The sequence below is a fragment of the Onychostruthus taczanowskii genome, unplaced genomic scaffold (assembly GCF_017590055.1).
Source record: "Onychostruthus taczanowskii isolate IOZ18803 unplaced genomic scaffold, ASM1759005v1 scaffold88, whole genome shotgun sequence".
Taxonomy (NCBI): Eukaryota; Metazoa; Chordata; class Aves; order Passeriformes; family Passeridae; genus Onychostruthus; species Onychostruthus taczanowskii.
In genome coordinates, this window is record NW_024506773.1 from 31,897 (window position 1) to 46,907 (window position 15,011).

At 39.6% G+C, this 15,011-nt stretch overlaps 1 protein-coding gene across 1 annotated transcript in view; it reads left to right on the forward strand.

Moving 5' to 3' along the window:
* HECW1 (HECT, C2 and WW domain containing E3 ubiquitin protein ligase 1) overlaps positions 1 to 15,011 on the forward strand; it is a 74,405-nt gene that overhangs the window by 31,732 nt on the left and 27,662 nt on the right. The window contains exons 11-17 of the mRNA XM_041425204.1: positions 1,262 to 1,367; positions 1,540 to 1,636; positions 3,525 to 3,608; positions 4,506 to 4,615; positions 6,711 to 6,831; positions 8,231 to 8,344; positions 11,103 to 11,255. Coding sequence (XP_041281138.1) covers positions 1,262 to 1,367; positions 1,540 to 1,636; positions 3,525 to 3,608; positions 4,506 to 4,615; positions 6,711 to 6,831; positions 8,231 to 8,344; positions 11,103 to 11,255 — 785 coding nt within the window. The remainder of the gene's footprint in view (positions 1 to 1,261; positions 1,368 to 1,539; positions 1,637 to 3,524; positions 3,609 to 4,505; positions 4,616 to 6,710; positions 6,832 to 8,230; positions 8,345 to 11,102; positions 11,256 to 15,011) is intronic.

The window sequence follows — 15,011 nt, forward strand, 5'->3', positions numbered from 1 at the left end:
GCATCTTGTCCTGATACAGCTTCACACTGTAGTCACAGGAAAGGGGGAGTGTCTTTAAACTGAAAGAGAGTAAGTTGAGATCAGATATTAGGAAAAAATTCTTTACTATGAAGGTGGTGAAGCGCTGGAACAGATTGCCCAGAGAAGCTGTGGATGTTCCATGCCTGGAAGTGTTTTAAGACCAGGTTGGAAGGGTCCCTAGCAACCTGGTCTAGTGGAAGTTGTCCCTGTCCATAACAGGGCTGTTGCAACTAGATCTTTAAGGTCCCTTCCAAACCAAACCATTCTGATTCCTCTCTTGGCCTCACTGTGGCCATATTCTGGGGGAAAACATGAGAGACAGGTGGGTTCCCCTCAAATTTCACAAATCTCCAAAAGGTTACCCCGTAAGTAACCTTAGTGCTCTGTTTGCCTTAGTGCAAACATTGTCAGATGTCATTGTTTGCCTTTTAATATCATCACACCAAAGTGTCTTCTCACCTTTTAAGAATTCTGCCTTTCTGACATGATTCCCTTTACTAGATAGTGTATTTAGAGCAGTGGCTTTCTTTAAGTGCCTCAGTTAAGGAGCAGTGAAAAATTTCCTTCTTACTACTCCCTTTATCAGGTCTTTGGATAATGTTCTTATTTCCAGTGTATGCAATTCAATTTCTTGTTATACAAGTTAGGCAGACTTTTGGGACAATACAGCCTTTTTGTGTGCTATGGTGTACTTAGATATACCTTCCTCACGTTATTTCCAATATTAAATTTCCCTTCAACAACACTGAATGAACATTGTGGGTTTTTTCTCTTTTCAAGCATTGTGGGTTTTTTCTCTTTTCAAGCATTGTGGGTTTTTTCTCTTTTCAAAAACATTGCTGTAAAAACCTTGAAGTAATGCAGTTATGCTAAAACAATACATGTTTGATACTACAGAGTATGTAGTGTGATACTACAGAGATTTTATTTTCATTGAACCAGAGAAGTCCATCACTGTAATACCTACATTAACGCGCATTTACTTCTGGTGCCTTCAGCACTGAGGAGCTGTGACAGCTCTGGATAATGGTGTACCTTCATTTGGAAGCACAGAATTACTTGCCTTTTTTAAGTTGACTGGAGTATAAAGCTGTCATTTTCATGCATGCTTTCTGCCCTCCAGTCAACATCATGGACCATTCTGAAGGTTACAGAAGTAAAAATGACAAATCTTTTAACTGACTGATGAGCTACTGGTGGTCAGTTTTGAAAATTCTTTTCCTTTTCTCTGATGTTGTAGGCCTCTGAAGTTTCTCGAAACAGAGGAGTTACTCTGTTGGCCAGACCAGGCAATAGTCTCGTAACAGCTATTCGAAACCAGCACCATCACGAGGCATTACCTCTGGGTAAGCCAAGTTTTTTGTTTTTTCTTCTCAAAGCTCACAAAGGTGAGTTTTAGGACTTCTCATCAGCTGCATGCACTGCCTCGTGTTGTCCTGTGCCTCACTGGCAGTGCAGTGTGCCCCTGCAGAGTTCTGGTGACAAATAAAGCCTCTGGTTTGATTTTACCTTTTCCAGCTTACAATGACAAGATTGTTGCATTTCTGCGCCAACCCAACATTTTTGAGATGCTGCAGGAGCGTCAGCCCAGCTTGGCCAGAAACCATGCACTCAGGTACCACTTTTTGCCAGACTGCTCTACCCTACTCCCAGGAAGTGCTTTTTGTAGTGGGGAAAACCAAATTCTAGTAACTGTAGTACAAAAGATGAACTTGGAGCTCCTATGGAACTGCCAGCATTAAAGAGTAGATGGGAACAACCTGGATCCATGTGGTTACTATAGTTACTTTCCACAGACATCCAAGAAGTAAAATAAATATGGGCAAATAACGACCAGAAACTCCACCTTCACCTGCAATTATCCCTTTGCTTTTCAGAAGATAAGAGTTAAAGAGTGTTTGGATGGAAGTCAGCAGCAAAACCCCAATAAGTCCAGCAGAACCCCGATTTTGCTTCATGGTTGGATTTACACCCCTGTCAGGGATATAGTCACCCTAGATATTATAAAGTAATTGGAGCATTACTATGAAGTGGATTGTAATTACAACCATTAAAGGTTGTAATTTCCAAAGTGTATTTCTTTTTCTTAAGCCCATTTCCTTCCTAATAGATTTTTTAAAAACAGAAAAAAACAGAACCAATCATCAGTACAACTTATAATCTATCAAATTCCAAAGTTCAAATTAACTGATTTTGGCCAAGGACTTAAGCTGGAGTTAATCAATGTCAGGGATGCCCATATGCACCAGCTGAGAGTTTGACCAAGAGTTTAGGATGTGCTGTGCAATCAGAGGTGTGGCTGCAGGGCTGCTGAAAGAGGAGAGGGCCTCCAAATTCCTGCAGTGCTTTCTGCTGGTAGCCTTATTGACTCCTCATTTACCTCTGAGGGCCAGACAAAGAATTTTTTGGATGTGAGGATTAGAGTTCCCTTCTGGAGGAATTGATACATGCAAATAAAATGAGAAATACAATGAAAAATACTCTCAGTATTAAGATGTACATTTCTGTAACTGAGAAATTTTTATCTTCACCATCAAATTATTCCAGACTATTTTTTTTCCTCAGCTGTAATTTGAATTCTCATTTCCCAGAGAACACATAATGCTTTTATCTCCTTCTGAGCAGAGAACAAAATTGACCAGTGACAGGGCTAGACAGCTTAGCCAGTGCATAATGAGATTTGTAACAGGATATTGAGCCTTTTGCCTCTAGGTCATTGCTGATTATACCTTGAGCCAGGAGTGATCCAAGCTACTGCCTAATGCTCATGCCACAGGTGTTAAGCAAACTCGTAGGATGCAAAGTCCATCTTTTAGACCCTGATTGCAAGGTTCTAGAGCACATCCTTTACTTGAGATATAATAGTTTGACTTAATACTAGAATAAAAATATTTGGAAAATTGAATGCTTTAGAAACACACTGATAGGCTGAGGTGTAGATGCGTATCTTCCATGATCTTAATCTGCTGATAGGATCCTGTCCTATGTTTCTCAGTTTTTATTAACTAAAGTTACGTTTTTATACATGCAACACATATTACTGTATAACCTCTGTGTGATTAATTCACATCAAGTTTATGTTAGTGTTATTTCCCAGATGGAATTGACAGAGGGAAAGGAAGTGATATTACTGTAAATTCTGTTAACAAAAGGTGCTATGTTAGTTGTAGGCTTACACAAAAAATCTGCAGTTGGTGACCTGACGTGTACACATGAAACTGGAGCACTAGAGAATTCTGTACTCTAAAATAGGGAATAAAATCTCTTTCTTTTGGATCAGTAAACTAAGTAAAGGAGACAGAATTTTTTTGCAAGTTTGTTAGGAAGATTAGAAAATGAATCAGGCATATAGGATGTTTGCCATTTTTATAAGGAGATAAACAGAAACTGGCAAAATACCAAAAAATAACTACTCTATGTGTGGCTCAAGCTGTGATAATGGCATGGTTTTTTCTGGTTTTGTATTTTTTTTTCTCCTCTCCATAATATCACTTATGTTTCAGGGAGAAGATACATTACATTCGGACAGAGGGTACACATGGGCTTGAAAAGTTGTCATGTGATGCAGATTTAGTAATTCTGCTGAGGTAATCAATTTGATCAATAGCATAATGTCATTACTTACAGTACCAGAGAAACTATCTGGCTTTTTCTCAGCATAATTGAAAAGATTTTGTTAAATCAGGTCATACTGATAGCCATCCAAAATGATTCAGCCAGAGTTTATCTGTCAATTTGTACTTCCTGGAAGGCAGCCTCCATCAGTGCAGTAAATCCAGCCAGCTCAGTCAGTATGGCTGTTGCCATCAAGTAGCAGATAAAAAAGAATCAGGTCAAAAACGTTTCCTTTTAATGGAAAAAAAAAATCTTGCTTTTTAAAGAAAGAAAAAACAAAAAAGAGAGGAAAAAACCCTTGTCTTTCTTACTATAATAATGTAACTGCTCATGAAATTGATAATTTTACTGCAGTAGTGCTGTCGCACATGCATGAAACCTCAATGTGCACTGCCGTGGGCATTGTTTGGGTAATGAAGATGAAGCTTCAGTTTGTACTGGAACCAGAGAGCTTGGTCTTTAGGTCCTACTTCTCCTCAGTGTAGCTAAGAACGTATTTTATTGTCTTGATCTGAGATGGGAAAAGTTGCATTACCCAGGTGGGATTGGTGTGCTGTGATAGCACTACCTAATTTTACTTCTCTCTGCTAATGTGTTGAAGGTGCTCCTGTTTCCTATGTAGCCTCATGTCTTTACTCTCCATCAGTGACTGAGCTATCATGTTAGCATGAAACATCAATTAAAATTCATTTTGTTCTTCATTGCTAGTGACAAGTCTGTCTTTGGGAAACCTATGGATTTTTTTTAATCCCCGAATTCAGAGATGCACCCAAACATCTGACACAATGAACTTGCACCATACTGCGTATTTACATTCCTTCATGTGATGAATGTGAACTAAATATCTCCCTATGACTTTTTGCATGCAGCCTTTTTGAAGAGGATATCATGTCCTACATACCACTGCAGGCTGCCTTCCATCCGGGTTACAGTTTTTCTCCTCGTTGCTCGCCCTGTTCATCACCCCAAAACTCTCCGGGTAAGGAGATGGGAAAATTAGAACAAGATTTTGCATTTGTGGTATTTCTTCTGATAAATAGAAAAGAGGAGACTCAGAGCCAGCATCAGCTGTCAGCCTGCTAATTACAGTGCCCACTCTGAATCTGATCCCAGATACTTTTCTTGCTGGATCAGTTTCCAGTGCTGCTGTGTATCTGTTGATACATACCTTTTTATATCAATGGAAAGGATTAGGATAAGAGAGTGGTGTACTTCAAGCATAAGTCACTGACATGGAAGCACATTCATTTTATGTGACAGCAGCCAAGAGCACCTTACAAATTGAAGGTGTGTTGCACACTTCCAGTACTCTTTTAAAATTCAGTCTCCTCCATTCAATGTTCCAAAAACTTCTCTTCTTCCCAAGGCACATCCATTTTGAGACCTGAGGGGATCATCTTCATCATCTAGCCTGACCTCCCGTGTTGAACCCATTAACTTAGGTTCAACAGGAAACATATTTTCCAGAAAGACATGCTGTCTGAGAAGGTTATTTCCAGCTGTGCTATGTCTCTGTAGTTATTGTTTATGCTATAGAAATTTGAGGAGCTAATGTCTCCCTTTTACCAAGAGACACAACCCCCACCGCAGTCTCACTGCATGGCTGTGTCCAGTGGCCATTTTGAGAGAATCAACAGAAATGTGATCTGAAGAAATCCATTTTTGGAGGAGGTTTTGAGCATGCATTTAAATTATCTGATTTCAAACAAAATTAAGGGACAAGAGAAGTTCAAGTCTTGGATGTGGATGTGGAAAATTGAAAGGTTTTTTGATGTGAAGAAGTTAAATGCTAAACCCTTCTCTACAGGAGAACAGTGTTTTGTCAGAATGTCCTATTTTCATTAATGAGTTTTAACACCAGTGTGAGTACAAGTTTCCCTTGTCTATACCAGGACAGATCATAAGCAAGTCTCCTTCAGGACAAGAATCCAAGTATATGGCACAAATGTGACTTAGGAGACTGCTCTTGTGAAAACACAAGGGCAAATACTCATTTCCAGCAACACACTGTCTTATTGCTAATTTATGTCCTGGTTATAGAGCTCATGAGAGCACCCCTTCTCTTATGCCCTGGGGAAAAACAAAAGGCTGACAGAAGAAAGAAGTGTTGCAAGGGATTCTCTTTGTGCTGCATGTATATACACCTTTCTATTTTACCAGCAGAGACAGTAATGTCCTTCCCTCATGGCAACCATGATACTTTGGGCTCCCACTAAATGTGATGGGCTTTTTTTTCTTTCCTGTGGAGCATTTGCTGCTAGATTTCTCATAAAAAGATTGGGTTTTATTGTCTTTTGTAATGAGATAGGTAAATGGGATTTCATTAATCCATTATTTGGCCTTTTATGGCATGGCATTTGTTTATACAAAAAGAATAATCACCTGCTTTGAGAATGCACCCTTCAAAACAAAACAGGTTCCAAATTGCTGAAAAATCTGCTGTTGTGTGTGAATCATAATAGGGAAATGTAGCATTTCTTGCTGACAGAAATCCTTTTTGATGCCACAGAGGGATTTTGTGTTGATAGCTGGAAGTGTTTAATATACAGTCAGATTAACACAGGGAAACCTGACTCCCAGCTTGGCTGGGCTGCTAGGCTCCAGTGAGAAGCATTGCTCTGAATTTCAGAGGTTTAATCCTTCCAAGTAAGGAGATCTCCTGTACAATGAGAGGAGAGAGATCTCTTAAAAGTGCAAAAGGAAAAGAAAACCTAAATGCCACTGATCATGAAAGGTAGATACATATGTTAGTCTTTCTTATGCCTTTCTGATCCTTCAGTTACCATTCAATCATAGCTAAAGGCAGAGGCAACACAAGGGCACACACAAGGTGAGCTTAACACTACTTTTAGTGAATAGGATACAGTCCCTGGAAGTTCATTTCAATCACTGAATTACAGGAACTTACAATTCTCTTGATGTCAGATAGAGCAAAAATAACACTGAGTGCACTGTCTATCTGCAAAAAGTTCCTAACACATTTATTTACTGGTTCTGTGTGGAAACATCAGCTGTATGATTTGGAAGAATGTCAAGGGCCTTACACCTTAGGATGCTGTTTATTTTCCCTCCAGGGCTGCAGCGAGCAAGTGCAAGAGCACCTTCTCCATACAGGAGGGACTTTGAAGCCAAGCTGCGCAATTTCTATCGAAAACTTGAAGCCAAAGGGTATGGGCAAGGTCCAGGGAAAATTAAGTAAGTATTAAAATCACTCAGGGTAATGGGACAAAAGCTTTGTCTTTTGTCATTCGTAATTCATGAAGACAGGGATAGGGAATGTAAAACACCCTAGAGATTGCATTTTTTACATAACCATCAGGGAAAGATAGGATCTTCATATACCCTACAAAAGAGTGACCTTCAAGAGGCTTTTGTGTGGAAGTTTTCCTTCTTAAACATTAGTATTCTCTTACACTCCCATTTCTTGCTTATTTAACAGGGATATTCATATTCCTACCTACAATTTCCCAGTAGGAGAATTATCCTTCCAGGCAAACACCTACCAGATATTAACCACAGCTGTATCATTGTAATGGCAAGATGACTCCAAATTCTTTGGATCTACATATAAGTAGATATGTATAACTCAGGATAACTGTGTAACTCAGGGCCAGAACATGATCCTGTACATGCAGGTTTAACTTTCCATAGTTCTTTGTGTTGATAGCTCTCCTGGATTTGAACTGGAGGGATTTCTGCCAGTCTTCGTGTGTTTGGGGTTCTCTCTCATTTGATTGTGGAGTTTCTTTCCACACATCTTGTTAGCTGGCTTTTGAGTCTGAACCAGCTTGTGCTCAATCTAGTTATCCTACTTTGCCAAAGGCTGTGGGCTGTTTCTAAGGTATTTCCTGGGCATCTGGTTGAATTTATGCCTCAGGTTGGCTTCCTACCAAAGGACATCTGTTGTGGAAAAAATAAAAGTATGAAGCCAAGTAATTTATTCCAGGCAAATGTCATCAGCAAAATGGTCTTACAGAGCTGAGGAGTCCTAGCTAGTTGTTGCCTCTTTTGGTGTCCTGCTGAATGGGTCCAAGGTAGACACGAAATATATTTTAGAAGGTCTGTTTTAAAATGTCCATGAACATATGAACAAGAAGGGTTTCTTGCACAGACGGTGTGTAAAAGTACTATTCATTAAGTTGTTGTAGAGATTAGTAAAGGAATGAGAGATGTGTTGTATAAACAGAGGCTGATAACTCCCTTTGCTTCCCCTGCCACAGAAGCAGTATGTGTCTGGACATTCACTGGATTAAATCCAGGAAGTGTTTGGGGCCAATTCCAGAAAGCTGGGTCTTCATATACACAGGAAACAAACAGCCCCCTCTACCATATAAATTTGTACATATGGGCTGATGCAGAGAATGTTAGCAGCAGAGCAGCACTTTGAGCCTAATGATGGCACTGTGAAGGAATTCACCTTCAAGGCACATAGGAATGCCAATGGAAATCTGTAATGGTCAAGTAGCATGGGCACCAGCAGATGCCATTTTATTAAGTTCTCTGGGAACAAATGTCTCTCTTTACAGCTGTTGTTTACCTTCAGCCTCACAAGCTCACACAGGACTCAATCATCAGATCTTTATTTCCTTTGCAGGTTAATTATACGGCGTGACCACTTGCTGGAAGGCACCTTCAACCAGGTAATGGCGTATTCACGCAAGGAGCTCCAGCGGAACAAACTCTACGTCACATTTGTCGGCGAGGAAGGGTAGGAACCACAGAATGCTCTCAGTTCTGAAGTAGCTGCTATGTTGCAAAACACCAAGTTGACTAAGGCTGAGCCTCTCTTATTATGTAATGTTTATTTGGTTTTGTTTTACCTCTGAGTAAGTGATTCATCTTAATCAACTCAAACATTTGTTAAAAATAACAAGAACAATAATGCTTCATTTTCCTATAACACCTTCTATCTAGATGTCTCAAAGTGACAGTTTAAGTGGTTAAATCTATTGTCATCTTGTTTGCTGTAGATTTTTTGACAGGCTGGAAGAGAAAACTCAACTCCAGGCCAATATTTACACACTGAATTGGTCTGAGGGCTATAGTTAGAGATCAGACCTTTATGCAGTTTGTTACTCTAACTCTTCACAATAGATCTGGTTTTGCTTTAAACATTTTTGTTTTGCATGCTAGCTAATGTGGATTTGTTATCTGCATATTTGTTGTATCTGGATTTCTTGTTTTCATCTTAAGTGAGAAACATTAATGCTGTTTAGTCCTTAAAATTTAATTCTTGAAGTTGGAATCTAAAAGCAGTACAAGTTTCTTGAGAAGGCCTTTTCTCAGGAAGCTTTCTACAACCCTTAAAATCCATGAGCCATTTTTGTATGATGAAAGTCAACCCATGACCTTTTGTTTTCAAATGTAAGCACAACCTTTCAAAGCCACCCTGGCTCACCTCAATAGCTATGTTGTAATGGAGGCTTAATCCACAAGCTTTTATAATGGAAAGACCATTATGTGTGTGTTTCCAGGATGCCATATGACAAAGGCATGAAGCTGCATTTCAGTAGCTTTGCATGTAAAATTTCTTTTTTTTTCCAAAAACCATGTGTGTAGGGTTTCAGTTCCAAAGGTATCAGACAGTACCTGAGGCAACTCTCAATATGTCCAACAACTGCTGACAATCAGCTCTGAGATGTCATGGCAAGTGAAGGGTGTTTGTCCCTTGTCTCAGGACAGGTTACGTACAGTGGGAAACAGAAGTTTCAAAGAGTCTCAAAGAGAGTCACTCGGTGACCTCAGTATCAGGTTTTTTCACTCTTACTTTTTTATTCTCTATGGATTCAGTACTGGGTAGCAGAGGTCATCTTTCACAGCTGATCTTGCCTCTGGCCTGCAAATAAAGCATAAACGTGTAGCACACTTCAGTTTGTCTTTTTGGCATAGCGTTCTGGAATGCTAATACTGCCAAAGTCATTTTGTTTTCTGTGTGGCATGGTGTCCTCAGGAGAAATTACAAACCAATTTGATATGCAAATGCATTCATTCTTCACTGATCCATTTACATCTGAAGATACATTCCTCTAGGTTTTCTGCTGCTTAACGCTAATATACATTCTGCTGGAAGGACTCCAAGATGCCAGTTCCCTACTGAAGAGTTGATGCTGTATGGCCACATGATGCTATATGAGCACAGCTTCCCATCATTCAAAGAAAAAGGCCGTTGAAAATGAACTACAAGGGCTTTATGATTTATGTTAGTGTGTTGCCCAGAAATGCAATAGCTAGTCTCCTGTTGGAGGTTTTTGAACATAGATACATCTTGTTTGTAGTTCTTTACTCCAGCCATTATCAGGCTTAACCCAGTGCTTTGATGTCCCTAGAGCCAGACCTGGTCATGGCTGGCACTAGTGGGTCACTTGAGTTTGTTACTATCCTCTTGTACAGGCGTGCCTTTTGTGTCATCACATTATCCTAGAGCTAAAGCTCCTCAAAGAGAGTACTGAATCTCCAGACATAAAACACAGGAGGATGGTCCCATCTACCCTTTGCCATCTTTCTAGTTGCACAAATCAGTCATTCAACCCCTTTCATTTATGCTTCTTTAACTTCATAGTACAGACCATTCTGATTCGGTTGCAGAGCTTTCTACTTACTTTACAATTGTTAAGTAGAAGGAATAGTGTCCACCTCAGAAAATCTTTTGGCACACACGATAGATGGCTAGAGATCATTTCTTCATATTGCTATATGTAGGTTTATTTCAGATTGAAAAAACCTACTCACCATTATCTGTTTTTAATAAATCCACCACAGTTTTCATTTAATGCATTCAGGAAAAATTTTTAGTCTTGTTTTCCTTTTGTTGAGTGTAAAAAATTCAAAGGAAAAAAAGAGGTTCTCTACGTAGCAAATTCATACAACAGCAAAGCTCAATTTAAGGTGTACCACATGAAAATAACAAAACTGGAAGGGCTTAGATGGAACAAGCAAAGAATCACCATTCTGTCTTAAGAGGCACAATTCTGCTGGGACTTGGTCTTGTTCTTTATGGTTTCTGTAGCTAAAAAAACATCCTTGGCTCTAGATCTGGATACATCTCGGTGTAGCAGGGTCAGAGCCATCTCTGCTTTAGCCCAGGCTTTCTGGTCTGTGAACCCAGGTGTTCACAGGCAGTTCAAACCCACTCACTAGGAAGTTACCCCTCTGCTGGCCAGCCAGCTGAAGCAAGGCTGAGCCTTGTACCTCCAGTTGCTGAGCTTTTTGGAACAAAGGAAAGTAAACTACTTAAGGCATATGTCCTAGTTATGATTCCTCCCAGATCAGCCTGGCTATTGGTGAAGTTTTGGCATTGTAACTTGTTCAGGACTCAGAATCGAGTTTTGAGAGAAGAGATAAATCATGTTAGGAACACTTGACTACACAGGCCGCTGTACAAAGGCAGCAGCCAATGTAGGCAAATCAGGAAATCCACTCAAATGGTAAGGAGCCTCATTTTATCTTTTCTGCCTTTTTCTTTCCAGGTTGGACTACAGTGGCCCCTCCCGAGAATTCTTTTTCCTTCTGTCTCAGGAGCTCTTCAATCCCTATTACGGGCTGTTTGAGTATTCAGCCAACGACACTTACACTGTACAGATCAGCCCCATGTCTGCCTTCGTTGAAAATCACCTGGAATGGTAAGAACATTTTAAGCAGAACTGAACAATTATTTCGGAGCAATAAAAAAATGGAAAAGCAAAACAAAAGCTCCCAGTTTAGACTGGAGTACATACAAATATTGCTAATTCTGGGAAGAGGTGGAGAAGTAGGTTGTGAAAAGGAAGAGATGACCTAAACATAAATACAAGAGCAGGCTCTGAAAAAGCATTTGTGATGAGGTACTACTATTAAAATATCCTGCTGGCATTACTTGGGACTTGATGTTTGTGAACTTCTGTGTGAATATAAAAAGGGCAGGGAGAAGAGCTCTGCTTAATCCAGTCTTCATTTTCTTGGTCCCTTTCTAAGAAGAGCCAGCCTGACCTTTCTATACATCACAGAGCATTGTACTTGTAAGCTGTATAGTGTTCTCTGAGAGCCACATTGCTGCTCTGTTCCTACCACAGGCCTTAAAAAAGGCCCAGTGAAAGCAGTTTCCAGTTTCTTCCCTGACAGAGTGTCCATGCTTATCTGGGGCAAGGCTGGAAGAGTGAGCAGATATTTTAGCTTACTAAGTATGTGTGCAAACAGATGAATTTCTGATTTTGTTTCTTTATCAAAAGTTCTGAAAGCATATTGTGATGTCCTCATTTTCTCTTTCTGCCTCCAGATCTGTCTGTCTTTGGGAGTTGTTTTCGCTTTGGTAGTTTCAGATGTGGTTAAGTGAAGCATAGGCTGCGAGCCCCAGGCATTGCTTGGTCCCTTGTGGGATTTCATTGTGACAAAGAAGTGTTGCCACATGGGTTTGTTCCTATGATGGTTTTCTTTGTCAATCTCACTGGCTCCTCTCAGAGATACTTTTCTTAAAATGGGAGGCAGGCCCCTTTTAAATTGCAAATAATACATGTTCCTCTACTCTTGTGAACAGATCCTCCTTTGCTTGGTTTACAGCAGGCAGGAGATCAAGAACAGTTGTACTGTCACCTCTGTCAAAGTTGCCCAGGGGAAAAGGAATGTTGCATGGGACTGGCATGGTTTCTAAATTGTTGGAATTTTTTTTGTATTATCATTTCCAGCAGTGGAGCTAACAACGATCCTTGCTTTAGAGTGTTTCTCTACTGACATGAGCAGGAAGAGAGCAGCTTAATTCTTACAGCTTGTTCATCTCCCTCTGCAATGCTGTTCATTAGACATTATCTGTAGCCTCCCTGGTTTTCCAGAAGAAATATCCTGTGTCCTATCTTAACAGACAGCATGGATAAACTTCTGATTTAGGAGGCTGTTATTTGTGGAGATGTATTTTGTCTTCCAGGAAGAGGACCAGCTAGGTGGGTACAAACCAATGATCATTCTGCCCACATTGTGACAAAGCTTTTTCATAGCCTCCTCTGTATCCAGAGATGATGTTGCCACATTATCTCAGCAGCAGGTGAAACATGCCCTTGGCTCTTATGTGTTATAAACACTGTCCTTGCAAAGAGTTGCAATTTTCTTAAGTGATAAATTCTACTGCAAAACATATATGTTGTTCTTGATCCCCTTCATTTTGTTCTTCTGTGCCTTGGGACATTTCAGCATGAAAGAGGCAGGTTTTTAAAGGTGTCCTGGGTATACAGGACAGCAGAATGACACCCAATATGATTTTCCTTTAGCAGTTAGCATTTAACTCAAAAATCAGCAGCAGTTAGAGACAGAGGCTATTTATCCAACTGCACATATCAATCCAGCTTCTTTCATGCAGAATGTTATTTGTCCTTCAGACATTTTTGTTTTCTTATTTTTAAGAAAGATAAATTTGGCCTCGGCCTGCAGAAGGAAATAAATGCTGTGAATGAAGAGGATTGCACATGCATTATTGTAAATAGGGCAAGATTGCATAACCCAAGGGAAAGATAAACAATCCAGACAGTGCTTGGAAATATTTCATGCACCTGTTATGGAAGTAATTGCCTGAGACCAGCAGTTTATAATTAGCCTGATAGGTTTCATGATTGGCTGGTAGATATCTAGACATTCTAAATGTTTTATACTGCGTGACTGATCTCAGCTATTCATGTGTAATCTTAGAGTCCTGTATTCAGAATTCTGTGCTGCCAGCAAAGACAGGAATTGGACCAACCTTTTTGAAATTGAGTTCAATTCTCCCATTAAGGCTTTACAAGCTAACTTCTGTGAGGACTCTATACTAACTGCCTTGTCACTGTTTGTTTCTGAGGAATGAGGTTTTCTGATGTTCCCAAGCTTTCTTCATTCTCATCAAAGTCAGAGCGAGAACTTCTGTTTCTCAGATTTACTTGTTCATAAGATTCCAGCAGAGCTTCCGCCCTGTCACATGCCAGAAACAGATATCACTTTCCTGTTCTCAAATCTGTTATGAAGCACCAGCTAACATAGATGAATTAGTCTGAGAGTTCCAGGGTCACAGGTAATTAATATTCATAGTCTTTTCAAACCTTGAAGTCTGATGTCAGTCATGAAAACCACACAACCACAATTGGTTTAGATTTGCAGATTTCTTCAACTGTATGCTTTTTGGTGCTATGGGGCTTGTTATTTATGTGAAATCTACCCTTGACATGTTTTTCTCTGTAGTACTTCTGCAAGACCTCTCCAGAAAAAGATGTATTAAGAAACAGAGCTAGCAATGAAATGCGCTCAGAATTATTTTACATTTTCTCTTTCTTAAGCGAACAGTGGTGAATTTGAGATAAATACAACAAAATGCAAAGATGTGAAGTTTTATTCATGTTGGCAGAATGGAGAAATACACTGCTCTTTTTCCCCAGCCTAAAAGTTACAGTTCTGCCCCTTTTAGTGGCTTGTTTAATGCTTTGCTCTTTGTACAAACAGCATTCTGAGTCCAAAATGAGCACATCAAAGCACAGACTAGTTGTATATATGCCAAGTTAAGAAAGAGACATAATGACTGGAAAATATTTGTCATTTATGGAGAAACTGAGATTTAACACCTTTCCTGCAAGCGTCCATTGAATAAGACTTTTTTCCTTCAGTTAACATATGTGTATACTGAACACACAAAATATAAGATATCACACATTTTTAAAGTTAAAATATTTTAAATCCCCCTCTATCTGAAAGGAAAGATACAACTCCTAGACTAAAGAAGTTTGATGATATGTATTTCTATCTGCATGCTGTAGAGTGTACCTGAAGCTCATAGCCAGAAAAGCTGCTTTTAATCTGTGCCAGTAATGAGCCATTCTATCTGATCTAGGTAAATGTGTCTAGCTTTTTGCCTAGATATTTGACAACATATTCTTAAATACACCCCCACTTCGCCCTTTTCCACATAAGTGGGCAAAATGTGGAACAGAAGAAAAAAAATGTGAAAACAAGCCCAATCTCTGCATAAAAGGCCAAATGGCCTAGACAGAAAAAAATCATTCACAGACATTCATTTGGAGATCTGAGGGATGTTAACTTGAAACATCTTTTTTCTGTGTTTTCATTGTGAATTAGTGACAGCATGGGTTTTTGTAACAGTAAGCATTTGTGAACCTTGCTGTGACATTTATGCAGCCAGAGAGCAGCACCCCAGTGCTACAGTTATCTTAGAGGTATTTACAGCTTGCTAATCATACTTAGCATTTTGTATTCATCTCAGGGAAGCCCTATTGTGTTTTGTTTGTTTTTATTTGTATAAAAATTAATGCATGTGTTTCTCAGAACCTTTAAATAGTTGAGGACCTGTGAGTAAAATGGTTTTGTTCAGAATCCTACTGAAGACCAGAGACATGATACACTCAGACCTAGTGCTCAGGTCTCCAGAAGGT